Source organism: Charadrius vociferus, unplaced genomic scaffold, assembly GCF_000708025.1.
Source record: "Charadrius vociferus isolate BGI_N301 unplaced genomic scaffold, ASM70802v2 scaffold90, whole genome shotgun sequence".
Classification (NCBI taxonomy): Eukaryota; Metazoa; Chordata; class Aves; order Charadriiformes; family Charadriidae; genus Charadrius; species Charadrius vociferus.
Window position 1 is genome coordinate 779,109 of NW_009647222.1, and position 16,856 is coordinate 795,964.

Sequence of the window (16,856 nt, forward strand, 5' to 3'; positions counted from 1 at the left end):
CCAGCCTCCCCCCCCCGCCCCCCGCCTCCAACCCAGATGGGCCTGTAACTGGGAGGCTGCCATAAATCCATAAACGCAGGTTTGCTCCGAGCTGGCAGTTTCACTTGTCTTGCCCAAGAGTTCTCTGCTGTGTGTCTGCTCGGGGTTTGGTGGTAGGGGAATCCTCTTGCTTCTCAGGTGTTTCCTTCATAGTTTTGTGGCCTCGTAGCTCCTCAAGTTTCTTGTGTGAAGAAGTGAAAATCTTGGTGCAATCGTGGTACTCTTAGCAAAAATAAAGCAGTCTGAAGTTTGCAAGACTTTGATAATCCCCTTTTTCCTTTAAACTAACAATACATAAAAACAAAAAGAGACCTGACTGTTTTCAGGTCAGGATGTCACTGTTTTACAGACATTACCAGATGTACTCGTACAATCCTTCTCTTAAGTAAATAGTAGTATTTGTATTTACAGAGGTATTTAAATGATGTGCTCTTGGTCAAACCACAAGTGACAGGCATGAAGAATAGATCTTGACTCTCAGCTCCACTAAGCAGTGTTTCTATTTCAATTGACTATGTTTGTTTATGTGTTTTGCAGTTAGCAGTTGTTAGTTTTAAAAATCTAACACTTTTCTTTGTTGGTGGTCTTTCCATCTCCATTTTTAAAAGATTTGTTCTGCATGAAGCATCCTTATATTTTCCTGTAATTCTTTGGTCCATACACTTAAGAAAACATTCAGATTTTTTCCTGATGCTGTGCAAAATACCCATTTCTTAAGGATAGTTTCAGGATTAAAAGATGTCCAATTCACTCATGTTCACCCTGCCTTTCAGTTATTTTCTGCCCGTCCGCTGTGAATCTCCATACAACTAAATGTAAATCTCCACTTGTTCTTGCCATGAATTTGTCTGTTTTAATCTAGTCTCTTTAAATAGCTTAGACATTATGGGGAACTGACAGAAAGAGCCATTTTTCCTCTAATAGTTTGTAAATTATACTGTTAGAATGAAGAAGCTGTAACCTGTAAAGCAGTCCTGTTCCTTGCAACACACTCAAATTTCTGTCTTAGCCTTCTCATCCTGAAGTCAACCTTGGAAAATATGCACTATTTTTCCATAAAATAGATAAAGTGTAAACATCTTGAAATTTAGCAAGAAGTTTTCGTTCAAAAAATTAGCCTAGTCACAAGTCTCAATACCTAGGTAGATGCCAAATTATACTCCTTAGCAATGGTAGAACCACTTAAAGGGCGACTATATACATAAAAAAAAAAAAAAAAAGCAAGATATTACCTACAAGAAGGTATGGGAACCAACATTTATCTATAGTGTAGACAGGTTTTCATGAGAGCCAGTCTCTCTGTGTGATACAAGCTGGTTTCAGTTTGTTTCTTCTATTTCATATCCTTGAATTTGGAGGGGGTTTTACTGTTTCTAAGATACTGGAGTTATATCTGTAAATTTACATGTGATGCTATTTCCTCAATAATGCAATTTTCATGGGAGTTTCTTTTAAACTACAGGATAAACACAGCTTCAAATGTGTTCAATTGAGAAGGTGTTGGTAGCTGGAATGTGCTAAAATGAGTTTTTTCCAATTCCCTCACATACGAATGACTTGCTCTCTCACTTTCGACATGTTGGTTAAGTTTCATGTACTTGTGTCTCATTACAAAACATAGACAATAACAGCTTACTTTGAGATTGTTGAGCTTCATGATTCTTTTTTATAAAACCCCTTTAAATCTCTACATGAAAAAAAGTTTTGTGTGATAGAATGTATCATTATGTTTAGCAGGGATCTGGTAATAAAGGGTTGTCAACGGTCTGTTTCCATGATTTAGATCAGGCTTAACAGTGCTGGTACTGGAGCAGAGTACACGTACTCATTCTCCTAAAATGTTTTTACAGCATGCAGCTCCAGTTTCTTCTTATTCTTCCCATGAAGAACAGGGACTGCATAGAGATAAAGACAGAAAAGAAGATGGTAGGATGCTCCTTATTTACTGTAGAATGCCAGTTGCTTTAAGCATGTGGAAAGTTGTTTACCTTCAGAGCTCATCAGAATATACTGTAGTGCCAATTCAAACAAATCTTCCGCTCTAAGAGACTGCAAGTAGCTACACCTACTTTCAGACCCAGATCTGAAAAAGGAAATTAAGTGAAACCTCTCAGGCCCCTTCTGCTGCAATTAGAGAACTAAATATATCCAAATTTTATCCCTAGCCCCTGACACCTGCTCCATTCCTGTCCTCAACCCTTTCAACAACTTCTGTTTGCTTAGAAACACTTTTTTGGCACTACTTAAGCAACGGTCATTGAAGCTACCGGGAGTGGGAGGCAAAGTGATGCCACAGTGCTGAATGAAACTGCTTCTGTCCTCTTTTTCCCTTGATGCTGCTGTTCCTGGTCTTATCCAGACACTTAGCATTTCTTGCGCTCCCTTTTCAATCCATCTCCTGGGCAGCAGCAGCAACCAGAGAAGACTGAAATCCAGGTAATAAGCATTAAGATTAGGATGGAACAGATGTCAGTATTAGTGCTGCCGTTGTTACTACCACCAAATGCTAAGACATCCTTTGCGGAGTTAATGTTAGCAGTCCCATATACTGTGTCTGACCTTATAGGAAATACATCTTTTTAGAAATCAGACAAGGTGGTTCTGGAAGAGAGGTTTGGACTATTATAGAAAAGAACCCTCAGAGAAGAAGGAGGAGGAAGTTAGGTGAGACACATCCAGGTTGGTAGTCAGACAGATAATAAATAATGAAAGTAGTCTGTAACTCTAGCAAGAACATTTGTTGAAATGCAGAGGAAAATTGAGATGTTTGTCAAAAAGCAACAAAATAAAGTAGCTCTACGCCTCTGGTATGTAACATGAAACCAGATGTCACAGGGATAATGGCAATTAATGGGAAATAGAATAATATTCACAGCTGGAATGTGGGTATAAGTTGTTCAGGAAAGCTAGAAATGAAAGTATAGGTGATGTGTATTAATGATACTGGAGATTCTGAGGAAATAAAAAGGTGATAGCATACATGAAATAACATTACTTCAAGTCAAAATAACCTAAGGACTGTAAAAGGAGTTATACAAAAAGAGAGTGGATAGTAGCCTGCTATGGATTTTAGATGTAGAGTTGTGGTAGATGTAAATAACAATGGAGAAGTGTGTTTTTATGTGAAACATCTATTTATTGGATACAAATCAGAGAAACTGCTGGACTTCTTAACTTCTTAACTCAGTATTTCCTAGATCACCAAGAAGTAATGTTGGTTTGAGACTTCAGGATTGTAATAAGTGTTGATGATAATAAGGAAGAAAGCCATCTTCAGCTGCAGTGACCACAAACTAAGTACACTTACATTTAAATAAAAAACCTATGCTAAACAAGTAGATTTTTTTATTTCAAAGTAGTAAACTGAAAAATTAACATCATTAGGTAGCAAGTAAATTGGACAGAAGGACTCAGAGATTTGAGTGAGGGGAAGCAGGGAATTTATTTAAATCGAAAGTCCAAAGCTATGAGGTCTTTGCATCCCAAACAAAGGGGGAAGAATTACAAACCTAACTAGCTGTGTGTGTCTGCATTCAAAATGAAATTAGCAGCAGCCTTAAAAATCGGTCAAGAAAGAGAGTTGTTTCTGGGAGGCAGAAATTACAGGAATAAAGTGAGAATTGTGAAAACTCATGCTGAATTAGACCTTTCAAAGGAAATCAAAACAAATAATAAAATATTCTATAGCCACAGATATAAAATGATTGGGAAAAGATGCAGAACCACAATGCACTGAGGACAGGGCTGGATTAGCGATAGTATGCATATGGTCCCAAAATTAAATGAATGCCTTTGCTTTGGTTTCCAATGAGCAGAGAGATAAAATATAAAGAAAGGAAAGTTTGATCACCTCTCAGAATGAATGCGTTAAGCATGGAAATGAGACAGAAGTGAGATGAATTGTACTAAGCAGAAATAACAGTCGTGATAGTCATTTAGTAAGGAGGTGGTCTCTATCAGCTTGTGTCTTTGATTTGAGGCTAAAGGTTGGATAGTTTTCTTAAAACAACTGTCTCATAAATCATAACTTGGGTTTTTCACATGATTAGAAACCACGCTAAGACTGCAGTATTGCTGTCATTGTTTGACTGACATAGCTGAAATGTCTTTCTACCATCTTTCACCTGGGGTCTAGTTCATGAAGACATAATTAGAGAACAATTGTTTTCATTCTGGTAATTGTTGTTTGATATGGTATAATTAACGTGAATTCCATGATTCACTTTCCATTCTTACGTTTCGGCAGCACTGGGTTTGGCAACTAAGGGTCTGACACTGTCACAGCATCTTGAAGAACTGCAGTTCCTCCAAGAATAAGGAACCTGTGGTCAGATTTGGGCTCCTCCTGTTTATTCAGGGCTGGGTTTTAACTGGATTGACAAGCTGCAGGGACCACAGGGAGGGGGTAGGAACCTGAAAATGGGAGGGCAGAACCATCTTTTTCAGCAACAGCCCTGTCTTGGGTCAGCTTAAGCCAATTCTGAAACCTCATGCTAAGCTAAAGCTCAACCTATACTTGACCATGTCACAGGAGAAGAAACTAGAACTGCTTTTCTTATAAGGTCATTTTTCAAAATCTGGTGGATGTATTCCGGTGGCCTGTATTGCCTGGATGAAAATTGTACCTTCAGTTTGTGCTCTATTTGCCCTGCTGTTAAACTGCAGATGAAGAAAGACAGCGCAAGTTTCAGAACTTCCTTCACAGAAAAGCCAGCTCTTTGCAACTGGAGAGCCTTGTGAGTACTTCTGTCTCTTATCCAGCTTCTTCACTGAAGGCTGGTAAAACAAGCAAAGTTGTCTTAAAAAAAAATAAAATACTACCCTTTACAGGGAAAAATATCCCATAACATCAGACGCCAGGATTGAAAGTTCCTTCTAAAATGTACCATCTTTGAGAACTCCCACTCTTCACAGGAAAGTAGGTGAGGCTCATGTACAGTTTAGCAGCTGTGGTATGCTGCAGCCTCTTTTTCACTGGAAGAATTAATCAATAAAAGTAGCTCAGGAACTTAGCAGTGGGTTGGAAGGTCCCTCTGCAAATGCTTTGGATATTTTTCTGGGCATGCTGGTGACACAGTCTAGAGCTGTACAGCAATTCTGAGTGCTCAGAGCTGAGATGTGAGCAGGACCAGGAATTGCAAATCTTTGCCTCAGGTGCCAAAGTGGTAAAATTAAGATGGAAAAATTAAGTAAAAGCAGGGCTAAAACATTGATGGGAAAGGTAATATAAAATATTTATAGGATTACTTCTGACTATATCAAATATATTGAGGGAAAGGATTTCGAAAAGCATTGCTTATCAATCCTATTAAGGATTGATGCTTCTGTGATTGTAAATGTTTTAGGATATTAGAGAAAATGTGTATAGGAAAGTCTAAATAGGTTATCAGTATCTTTCTTTTTTTAAACAAAAAAAAACCAAAACAAAAAAAAACAAGGACTGCACAAGTGGTAATGCTTCCTGTGTCTAAAATTAACATTGATTTACTGTCAGACCATTCATACAATGGAAAATTAAAGGGGCATCTCTTGTGAACACACACCTCTATTCACAAAGAATTTATATTTTTATCTCTTGTTTTCCAGTTGTGGTCACTTGTATGTAATGACATTGAAAAGAACAGTAAAAAGGTGTAAATTCAAGAGGTTTCAATTTGCTGATGACAAACAACTTTTTAGTTTCTTCTCACTTGGTTTGCTTGAATTTGCAATTCCTTTTTTGGTAGCTGTGAGAGCGTAGATCGGGGGGTGAGAAAGACTGCTGACGTGCTATCCAGACAAGGCAAAGGTAACTTGCTGATTCAGGAAACAAGTACAGGAATGGCAGGAGTGTGGTATTATCGCTTTTGACTGAGCATATAAGGCTGTGTTTGGGAAATTAATTTGCAGCCTGAGGTTTGATTATTCCCAGCTGTAATTAAAAGAGCAGGTAGTACTACTGCCAAGCTACATTTTTTCCCACCTTCTTGCAGCAAGAGGTTGCTACTGTTTCTTTTGGATAAATGTTTTGCCCACTTTGGGATACTTTGTGCTTTTCATATAGCTGCATCTTAAATACTGCAGAAATAGTAGCTGGTGCAGAATTTGGCAACTTGTGTATTAAGTAAGGTAGTGGTCTGTTAGCATCTTGAAATGGTGTTCTCTGGTCTGACTGCCTGTACTTTTCAAGGTTACTTTTAAAAACCAAATTCTGATACCCAGAGCTCTGCGAGGACTGCCTCTTCCCTGCAAGGTACTACAGGCTCAGTAACCACACTGGGAGGACGGTGGCTGTTAATTGCCGGCATCTCAAGGTATTAGAAACTGAAATTTACTCTCTTTGTGGTTCAGAGCAGTCAGTGTTTCTCAATTTTCCAAAGATGTTCTATAACCAGCAAAAAAAAAAGTAGAAGAAAAATGCTGAGTTTGGAACTGCCACTGTAGATGTGTTGGCACAGTTTATGATGAAAAGGATGATGTTAGCACCAGAACTGTACCATTGGATCAGCTGTTTGGTGTGTTGTATTACTAATTACTTTTTAAGAGTTTTTCAAGTGTGACCCACCCAAACGCTGTCATTCTACCAAACTCATGAAATTACTAAATACTGTGTCCTAATGCTTTTATATTCTAAGCTGTCACCTAAATGTCTGTCTAGCTCTCATCGTACTGCAGTGCTTTATCTGAATCTCTTTGCCTGCTAGTTCTTCATGTGGTTGTCACTTCATGGGAGGGTTTTTTTAATTCATACACAAATAATACAGTTCTTATTGTAATGGTGATTCACTATGGTAGGTCTTACAAATGTCTGTGATAGAAAAGTCTTCAAAGCTTTTATCAGCATTTTCTGTAGGCTTTGAGTGAATGCCATGGACAAAAATCAGATGACTGAAGCAAGTACTGCCCAAGTAGCAGTTCTTCCCTTCTGTGGCGACTGATGCCCTTACTGCTGGAGTGAATAAAAGGTTTATGAAACAGCAGAACATTTCCAGTTTGAAGCCTTGTGTGTTAAAGGCATAACACCCATAATTGCAGTTTATCTTAATAAGCCAGGTTGAAAACTCTGGCAGGTCATTCATCCCTCACAGAAGAGCAGCAGTCTCTGTTGAAGCAACTGACTGGATTTCTATGAGCTTGTAGCTATCTGACCTGTCCAAATTTGTGTCAGACCCTTAAATGCTGTAGTTTGTTGCCTGCCAGAAAGAAAACAGATTTGATCCCTATAATTAAACTAGATCAGATGGAAATATCCCAGTTCCTCGGTGACATTAAAATCAAAGCTGCTGCTGATCTCCGTATTGCTTTCATATTATCTCATCTGTACTTTGAGAAATGCTCCACATAGGAAGAAATCTCGTAATTTGAAATACAATTATATAGAACAATGTATTTATAACATTTCTATATGGACTTTGTGTTCTCTCTGACATATGTAAACATATTCTTCTAATAAATATGTATAGTTTTTAAGTTTTGAAGCATCATTAATTCAGCAGTTTGCAGCCTGTTATTCTTTCTAATTATACAGCTGATAAATATTCCAGCCTTGTGGCCCTGAGAACAGTGGTGCAAAGTACAAAACTGCTTTTTAAAATTCACTTTCTGTTATGTTTTACTGAAAGGATTCCTCTCCTTTACTAGGAAGGAGCTGTGAATGAATTATATAGTCTTCTGAAACCAAGTGCTGTAGAGAACCATTTAAAGACATCTTGATTCTATTAGTATTTGTAAGCCAGAGGACAAACTTGGCTATCCTGGTAGTTAAAACATTTTTACTGTTGTGGATGAACCTTTTTTATTACTCCTTATTGGACTTATCCTGCTATGGCTTATTATCCAGGAATATAGCATATTAGTCCTGCCGTGCTGAGGGTTACTGAGTAGTTACAAAGTCTCATGTGCCCATTTGCAAAAATATGCTGTGGTTCACCAAAGAGGAAAAGGAGGAATGAAACAAAACTGGTGTCTGCAGTGCTCGGGGGAGATGTGCTATGGTTTTGGCTACACTGTACACGAGGGTGTTTTGGTATTAATGGGACTTGGTAACTGAATCTGTATGAGCTGTAGTTCCTTATCTTCTAGGTTGATTCAAGTACTTGGTCACTCAAACTAGCAAATCACTTATTTATCCTCACCCAAGCCCATACAAGAAATTGCATCTGTGCTGTGTATGTATTTTTCTAGGGCCTCTGTAACCACGTGTACGAGATGCTGGCACCTGCCATTTTTACTAAAGTCACTGCAGCTGAAGTATTCTCTAGGAAAAATATTGTTCAGCATCTGAAGTTAAATGGTGTACAACTCTGTATCACCTTTCTTCTCTGCTGCAGAGAGATTTAGAAAATACCACTTTGCTGAATGGCTTCTACAGTTAGTAGTATTAGTAACGTGTAGTAGTATAATAGTATATTGTTCCAATTTTTAAGCTTTCATTCAAAAAAGAGACTGTTTCTGCAGTTGAGGGACATTCTTTAAGCTTTGGCATGATTCAAGGCCTGTACTGAAAGCCAAGCTGCAATGTATACTGTTGCCATCTTGCCCAGTTATCTTCCCAAAATCGGGCATCACCATTCAAGGTCTGAAGAAGACATGCCTTTGCACGCTATTCTTTGTTGTGTGTTGACAAAAGTATTAGGTTGGCCAGTAAATGAAACAGGACAACCTCATCAGGAGTGCTTAAAGGCTCACGACATTTGGCATCAGATTATTCAGTCATGGCAATTTTCAGTGATTTCTTGCCTCTGCAGTAATTGTTGCCTTCCATAAGACATTTTAGTCCCCTGGATTTCTCTGTATCTCAGGGTTGGAGTCATTCATTATTGCTGCATCTTTGGCATCAGCTATAAGAGCTCTCAGGCCCAGCTGAACTGCAAACAGAGCGGAGACTGCGGATGAATCAGAAGTACTCCAGAGGCAGCTCTACTCCCATGTAACTACTCTGTAGTCATCTATTGAAAAAAAGGCAAACCCATCTTTCTCTGTATTGGTTTTTTTTTTTCTAAGACTGCAGACAGAGCAAATAATGTTGATACTGATCTTCAGAGTATCTCTACCACTATCTCTTAAGAATTGAACCAACTGGTCTTGGTACCGCTCCAGTCTGTGGTGATCATAGTCCACATGCAGTGAAAGGCTTCAGCCTAAATGGGGAAAAAAAAATCCTCTTCTCTCTGGTGCACTTCCTTTTGTCCAATTCAGAGTTAATCCTAAACCTCATTTCACTAGATTTTCTACACTATTGACATTTCAGGTTTCCCTTGGTAATATTCAGGCTGTTTTGAAGTCTGCTTACTGCTTGTGAGCTGCTGTACAGCTCAGTACAGGCTACAGAACCTGCCCAAAATGGAGAGAGAAATAGGCAGTTTCCCCTCCGCTGAGTTGCTGCTGCCACAGCTAGACTACTAGCCCTATCTAAAATACCCAAACTAACTTATGTGAGCTATGTTTATGTGAGCTGTAGTGACTCTGGCATTACCTAGCATTTTACAAGATCAACCATGTTGGGTTGTGCAGCAAGCACATGCCTTGCCTGCCTGTTAGGACATTTCAAGACCTCCAATGTTGTGAATTGAAGATGCTCACTTTGCTGAAGAAGCTAAGCCTGTACCAGTGAGTGTTGCCTAAACTGAAGCTGAGCCTGTAGAACTGATTCTAGCACTCCTGACAGACAGGTTTGTTCATGTGCTACTAGCAACGTTCACACAGCAGCCCATTTTCTCCTTCTTGCCACCTCACTCGTCTTACAGCATGTTCTTCTGCTCTCCCTGGGGATAACAGCTCTCAAGAAGGGAAACAAGTCAGTTTCCTAGTTCTCTTCAGTCACAAACCTCATCTTTTGCTTGATGATATTTGCTTTTTCTGGTCTTGTAGAATCATTGTAGCAATTCCAAGCTCTGTTGAGAACAGTAGCGTGCCGTTGCAGACATGTCTCCCTTCAGCAGAGCTGACAGTGACACCCACACTTCTCCCATGTGAAACAGTATACATTTAGCTTGCAGAATTCCAGAATGCAGCTACAATGCACGTATTGCATCACAGGATATTTTTCTTTGGTTAAGACTTCACCTTGTTTCAGTTCTGGGAAATAGTCAGAAAGCCACAAAGCCTTTCACCCCACTTCTTGATCAGCGCCCCTTTCTCACACATGATATAGCACTGAAGTTTTGGCCAGTAGGATGTTTTCTTCTAAGGCATACAGGCAAAGATTATTCAGCAAAAAAATAAGTAATGGACTGATATCCATATCTTATTGTCCTGGTCCTGGAGTTTTCTCGTAAGAAGTAGAGATGGGCAACAAAGGATTGATTGCAGAAGGTATGCTTTACATGCTATTTGAGGCACCTCCAATTTCCATACCAGAGTAATGGCTATATAGATACTGTTACAGAGATATTCTTGGCTCTGGTCCTGAATCATCAGTGAGGATTGTGGGATTACTATTAAAAGAATAAGTGTTTCTTTAGAATCAAACCAGATTACTCTAAAGAAAGTGAAAATGACCAGAGCTCCAAGCCAGCCTGTCTTTCCCAGGATACCGATAGCTAGAAAAAAGCAGAGGTCATGGGTCATGTTCTGTCACTTCACTCTATTGATATTTTTCATGTTTCAGGCAGACATCCAAAATCGGATACTTTTCCATAAAGCAAAAGCAACAGAAACAAAATGGCAACAGTAATGCGCCCCTTATCAGTTGTTCCCACACCTACAATCTTGACACCACAACTGGGAATCTGATGTGCACCTTTTCCTTTCTTCTATTCTTTTTCTCCATTAAGTCATCAGAATATTTTATTTCTTCATAAAATAAATGTATTTAGAGTCTCTTTTGATTATCCTGAAGTGTCTAAAAAAAAAATGCCTATCTTTGTGGTATCGTGTCTTGAAAGACAAAGGGTAATTAAGATGCTAGTTTTTCTAGATATGATCTAGGCAGGATCCAAGTACTCTCTAAACTGGATCTGTCAGATTTCTGATATGCTAGTAGTCTGCTTAAAGCAAGCTTACTCTCTTAGCTTGTACAAGAAACACCTGTATAAATCCAGAGATAACTTCCACCCACAGAAAGTCAGTTGTGTAAGTCCGTTGTTCTGTCAGATGGTGAACAATTTTGTCTGTTGAAACACACCTTTACTTCTTGAAATACATGGCTCTTCCACATTTTTTGTTACAGGATATGTAGCTTCAGTTGAGATCCTGATAATGGCAAACTTCTGTGTGTGGGTAGCTTCAGCAAAACTCTAGCAATCATTGGAATGACTGACGGGATGAGCAGAGATTGCATCTTAGTGGTTTTTTTATGCTCTGGTTTCTTCTGATGTGAAGTGGGAGAGGTTTTAAGCTTTCACTGGCACAAATATTTTGGTCACTGACTGGGATCAGAAGGAAGCCAGGTCATACATCGTCACCCTCTTCTCACCTAAACCTGTAATGCATAAAAAAAAAAAGATGTTCTTCCATCCCCAGCTATCACTCATCAGCGAGTCAATTTTCACCCATTGTCTTAGCAAAACTTCACGCCTTTCAAGTGAGAGCAGTATATTTTTTTTTCCACCTGTAAAAAATCACAAGAGCTATTTAAATATGACTCTCAAAGAGAAACAACCTCAGAACCTGTCGGTTTCTGCTCTGGGCCTGTGGAGTCAGCATGCCTTTCACGTAACTCTATGGGCAGGAGTGCTGTGCTGGCTCCTGCCAAGTTGGGTTAAAAGGTTGTAGCCCTGAGCTGCTACTCAGAGGCTACCATCTTCTCAGATCTGTCAACAGGACTGCATGTGTAGTCACTCCCTGGTCCTGTTCTATTAAAATAATGTGCTGAGGGTGTTTTTTTTAAGAGGCAAAACCGTATTGCTCAGACTTTCTAGAACAAGGTCAAGAAGCAAGTACATATGCAGTTATCCTTACAGATTGGAGAAGGGATTACTAAGTGTCCATGACACTAAGTTCTTTGTCCAGCTGAGCTCCAGCTAATGCAAGCCAGCTGACCACATCTTACATATTTAGGTATGCATCTCCCTGCACTGTTGATCTAAGCGCTGAAGTACCTGATGAAGTTATTTCACTCTCCGTCCTCAGAAATGTTATAATATTAAATACATCTTTTCGTAGTCACCAAAGTCACGAAATTTGTAAAGTTTTCATCATTTTAACAGGTAAAAAATTCTGTACTCCAGTAGTACTAGTCCTTTCCCTTTTCAAGGCTTAAGTTGAAAAGTCCGGTAGGTTAGATGTATATGTTCAAAACATCAATATTAAATAAAAGCATTGTTCATGTGTCCTGTTCTTCTCCAATTTTCTTGATCATGTATTCTTTCACATGGAGCTCAATGAGTACTTTTGGAGCAAGTATTTTTGGTTTAGCCACAATTTGAAATTCCTAACTAAGATTAAGTTTAGTTGTTTAGAAAGAAGATACGGGGTGGGGGGGGAGGAAGAGAAAGCTATTTTACCACAAATAAAGTCTGCTCAAGGAGTGGTAACAGGTGAATTAGCAAAAGCAGATTTAGTGTCACTGCTACCCTCCACAGTTTGCCAGTGTGATCCTAAATCGCCAGATTGTGATGGGTCTTTATTTAAAAAGATCTTGACAACAAACAGAAAGATATATTGGTATAATAAAAAGCAATCTTAATAGATTATATTAAGCTTCTCTAACTTTTCTTACATCTTTAATAAAAGACTAAGCATTATGGCAATGTTATGAGCATAATAATTGCTGTTGGCATGATGAACAGAAAAGTTTTAACACATTACGTAGAGCAATCCTTTGAGTTCATTCAAGAACTGCTGGTTTATGATCAGGGCTATTGTCTTTGTCTCCTCTCTTCCCAGTATCTATAAAATGTTTCTGAACTCTATTTGTAAGAGGTTTTTTGCTATTGGGAGTGTTAGAAAATGCTTTTTACCTCAAGATGCTTACACCATTTCTGCAAGGCTACAAAAGGTTTGTGATGATGGCAGACCTACCTTTGTCTTCATTACTCAGGACATGCATCCAACAAGCTGATTATATTGGTTACTTATAAGAAAAGTCAAAGAATAGCTCAAGCTTCCTTGAAGGCATCTATTTCAACATCTGTCATGTAGCTCAAAAGTGTCTGTGCATCATTTCATTCTGGGAATACACTGTATTGTTCAAGTGATTTCAATAAACTTGTCACATGCCACCTTCTTTCTAAAACAGCTGCATGAATAGGCAGTATAACCCAATATAATTTAACACAGAAGTCTTATGATTAGTCCAGTATTTGTGCATGTATTCTCAAAATCTCTTCTGGAAATGGTTAGAACATTATAAAGAATGAAAATGTTCAACCAAAGTAATAATAAATGGTACTTATTAAAAATTGAGAAGCTGAGTGCAGAATAATAACATATTATTATGTGTTTTTCTTATCCTGTAAGAAGTAATTTGGTATCAGCACAGTCATTTAGGAGGAGGTGGGTGGGTCTTGACTTGCTGCTCCACCAACGGACATATAACTATTGCAAACATGTTTATTACTACTCTTTGGAGTTGCACACTGCTACAGCATTTATGGTATGTTCAACTCTTTGTAGAGGCTTCCTCTAAGTTTTGCAGGATGATAATGTATTTAAATGTGGGTTTTTTTCAGACAAGAAGCCCTTCTTGCTGCCATTAGTGAAAAAGATGCCAATATTGCTCTGCTAGAACTTTCATCCTCTAAGAAGAAAACCCAAGATGAAGTGGCTGCACTGAAACGAGAGAAAGACCGTCTTGTGCAACAGCTCAAGCAGCAGGTGGGTAGAGCAGCTCTAGGAAAGAAACCAATTAACATGGTATGAGATTAGTATTTTTATTTATGGAACTATCGTGTATGATCCTGTTGCATGTAGGGATAGAAAGTGTGTAAATAACAATTTCGAACTACCCACTGGTCATGAAGCCTGTAAACATGGTGGGGAAAAGAGAAGTCTCAATGTTGAGGGAAGTTTCTTCCTGTCACTGCCTGAGTAGTCAACGTGTGATAGAACGTATAGGAAACTGTTTATGAAAAGGACATCGGTTATTATCTTGTGTAGGCACAGTTAACCACAGACTCAGGGAAATGTGTTTATACTTCTTTTGCTGGTCTGCATTTGCCTTGTCAGGGAGGAAGCATACATGGAAGAAAATTCTCCTTGCTGTAAAGCTGAAATATGTATGTGTTCCACCCCACAGTTTCTACTGTGATTGCTAATCTGCGACAGGAGCACCATATGGGAATGCCAGCTACTAGAGTGGAATCTGGGAGGTCTTGTGCTTGTGAGGAGACTTGTCCTTTCCCATTTCTAAGATCTTTTTTTGTTGGTATAACGATCAGAAAAAGCATGTTTCTATTCAAGCGTTTAATACTGTGTTTCAGTATTGAATGCAATGTGAAAAATACATTGCCAATAAAAAAAAGAGGAAGCAAAAGGCATCCCTGGCAATAAGAGTTTTAGGATCTGAAAAATCTCTGTAGATTTTTCACTTCAGCACTTCTGGTGGGTTTTTCTGAGTCATTCCCTTGCCACATTCCCTGTAATAGCACATATGCTGCTGCCAATCCAGTATCAACTGCTTCAGTGCCACCGTTTCCATCTTCATAAAGTTTTATGTGCAACGTTTCATCTGTCAGCCGAATGATTTCTGTTGCTGCCAAAGACAGTAAGGCAAAACCAGGTGTGCTTTCCGATAAGGGATTTCTCTGTATCTTCCTTAGGAAACACAAGTACTGGCCATGTATTTTTAAGATAACAATTATTTAAGGTTTAATTTAAGAACAGTAATTTTGATTGTTTTGTCAGCTTCAAAATGAGCAAGAATTATAATTTACAGTCTTGTATTATTTACTTTTAAGCAACAGTTCTAATTACTTTCACTTGTTAGCCAGATGACCTCCTACTAGAACAGGATTCAGAAGTGGTCACGGCAATGTAAAGTACTTATTTTCTTATATAATTGTGTGTAGGTGTAGCAGCCGTAATATGTATTACCACTCATTCCAAGAGAAATTGGAACTTTATTGTCAGTTCTCATTGTCCTAAGTTTAAATTCTAACGCTTTCATGCCCCTTGCCCTTCCCAGTTTCCTTCTGATAATCCATTGTGGGAAGATGGAACAATCTTTAGGTTTTTGTAGTGGTTTGGGTTTTTTCTGCTGAAAACAGATGTATATTTAATTTATGTATTAAGATTGGTCATCTGTAATGACTTAGGTTTTAGTTAGGTGATTTTTTTAACATTGTTGCAGTTAATACCATTAGTTTTTAGTGCTGGTAAGTCATACAATACCATATGCTGTTCCTAAAAAGACATGGCCATTTCCCTTAAGGATGCCTATTCTAAGTGCTTTTCTGTACAGGTGTGGGATAGTTAATTTCCCAAATAAACTAAAATTGCAAAGGAGGTTAATTTGACGTTGCTCTTGCTATGAAGTGAGACCAATTCTGAGCTGATTTTGGAGGAATAGTCCTTTTTCAAAAAATTCATTGGAATATCCAAATGGCTTTGAAGTTTCTGGTTCCAAAACTGCCATCAGCTGTAAAGACTCGTCATTGTTTAAGATTTTTTAAGACTGTCATCTTAAAAATAAAAAAAAAAATTAAAAATGAAGAAAGCAGAAAGTAATTGCCTTAACACATCTGTGCTATGACTAGTTTAAATACAAGGTATGTATAAGTAGTATAAATACAAATATAAAATCACAGATAATGGGGCTGCAGGGTTTGTCCAGTGCATCCCTAATCCCCAAGGCAGAATATATGTTTATATATAAACAATCTAAAGTATATTTAAACTATGCCTGAGACATACTTATTTGACCTAACAGAGATTTGGCACATAGTCTCTAGAATCTACCCTACATCTTAAGGATGTATCATTTCTTAATTTTTTTGTGTGTAGCTTTCAATACTATTGAAAGAAAAGCTACTTACACAGTTATTTATCATAGGATAGTGATACCGCCTCTGTAAATTGTAGAGGATCTGACATCACATTTATTCTTTCAGTACCAATAGTTTTAATATGTCCTCTTCCTGCATTGAGGTCATCAATTCAAATCATACTAACTTTGACAGCTCCAGAAATAGGAGATGGGTCAGAAGAGAAGGCTCTGAGATTTTACAGGATCCTCATTACTGATATAGTCAAAGGGAATCTCATTTTTCCACATTCTTTGCAAATAATCTGTGTACTTGGCCATTGTGGTCCTCTTCAGTTATTACAGGTCACCAGCTTCACATTTTCCAACAAAACTACTATGCTGCTCCATCAGTTTAAGCTTTCTCTACACGGACCCTTTTCTACATCTTGAGAACAAAGGTCCATCTGTGTTAGCAGTTCCACAGGACTGTATAGCATTTCAGGAACTTCCTAAAAGTCTAACTGCAATTCCTAAATTTACAGTAGAAATTGTGAATGAAAAATCTTTCAGACTTGCAGATGTATTGAACACAGCTGTTCAAGAAAGGGAAGTGATGCCAGTTAATCAAGATCTTCTGGAAGACTTTGAAAAGCAGTTCTGGAGCCTAAAAAGTTTATTCAACCCTTCAGATTCAGAGCTGGGATCCTGACCTCAGTAATTTCTTCCTTCTGCCTTTAACGTTGTTTCAGAGCTGTTGAGCTCCCTGATAAGTATTTGGTATTTTGGTCCATCCCATTTCTAGGAAATGCTTAGACACTGTGGTGGGAAAGCAGCTTTCAGTTGGCTGGCAGGCACAGTTGACTAAAAGATTCCCGTTTCCATGTACATCAAATGCAAATAGAAACGCTGAGCAATATCGGAAGGGGGTGGTTTGTGTGAAGAGTTATGCATGCTGCAGTAGGTGCCATAGGCCTGATTTCTGAATCTCACT

At 38.4% G+C, this 16,856-nt stretch overlaps 1 protein-coding gene across 1 annotated transcript in view; it reads left to right on the forward strand.

Moving 5' to 3' along the window:
• ERC1 (ELKS/RAB6-interacting/CAST family member 1) overlaps positions 1–16,856 on the forward strand; it is a 303,616-nt gene that overhangs the window by 236,171 nt on the left and 50,589 nt on the right. The window contains exon 16 of the mRNA XM_009879628.1: positions 13,632–13,776. Within this exon, the coding sequence (XP_009877930.1) occupies positions 13,632–13,776 (145 nt within the window). The remainder of the gene's footprint in view (positions 1–13,631; positions 13,777–16,856) is intronic.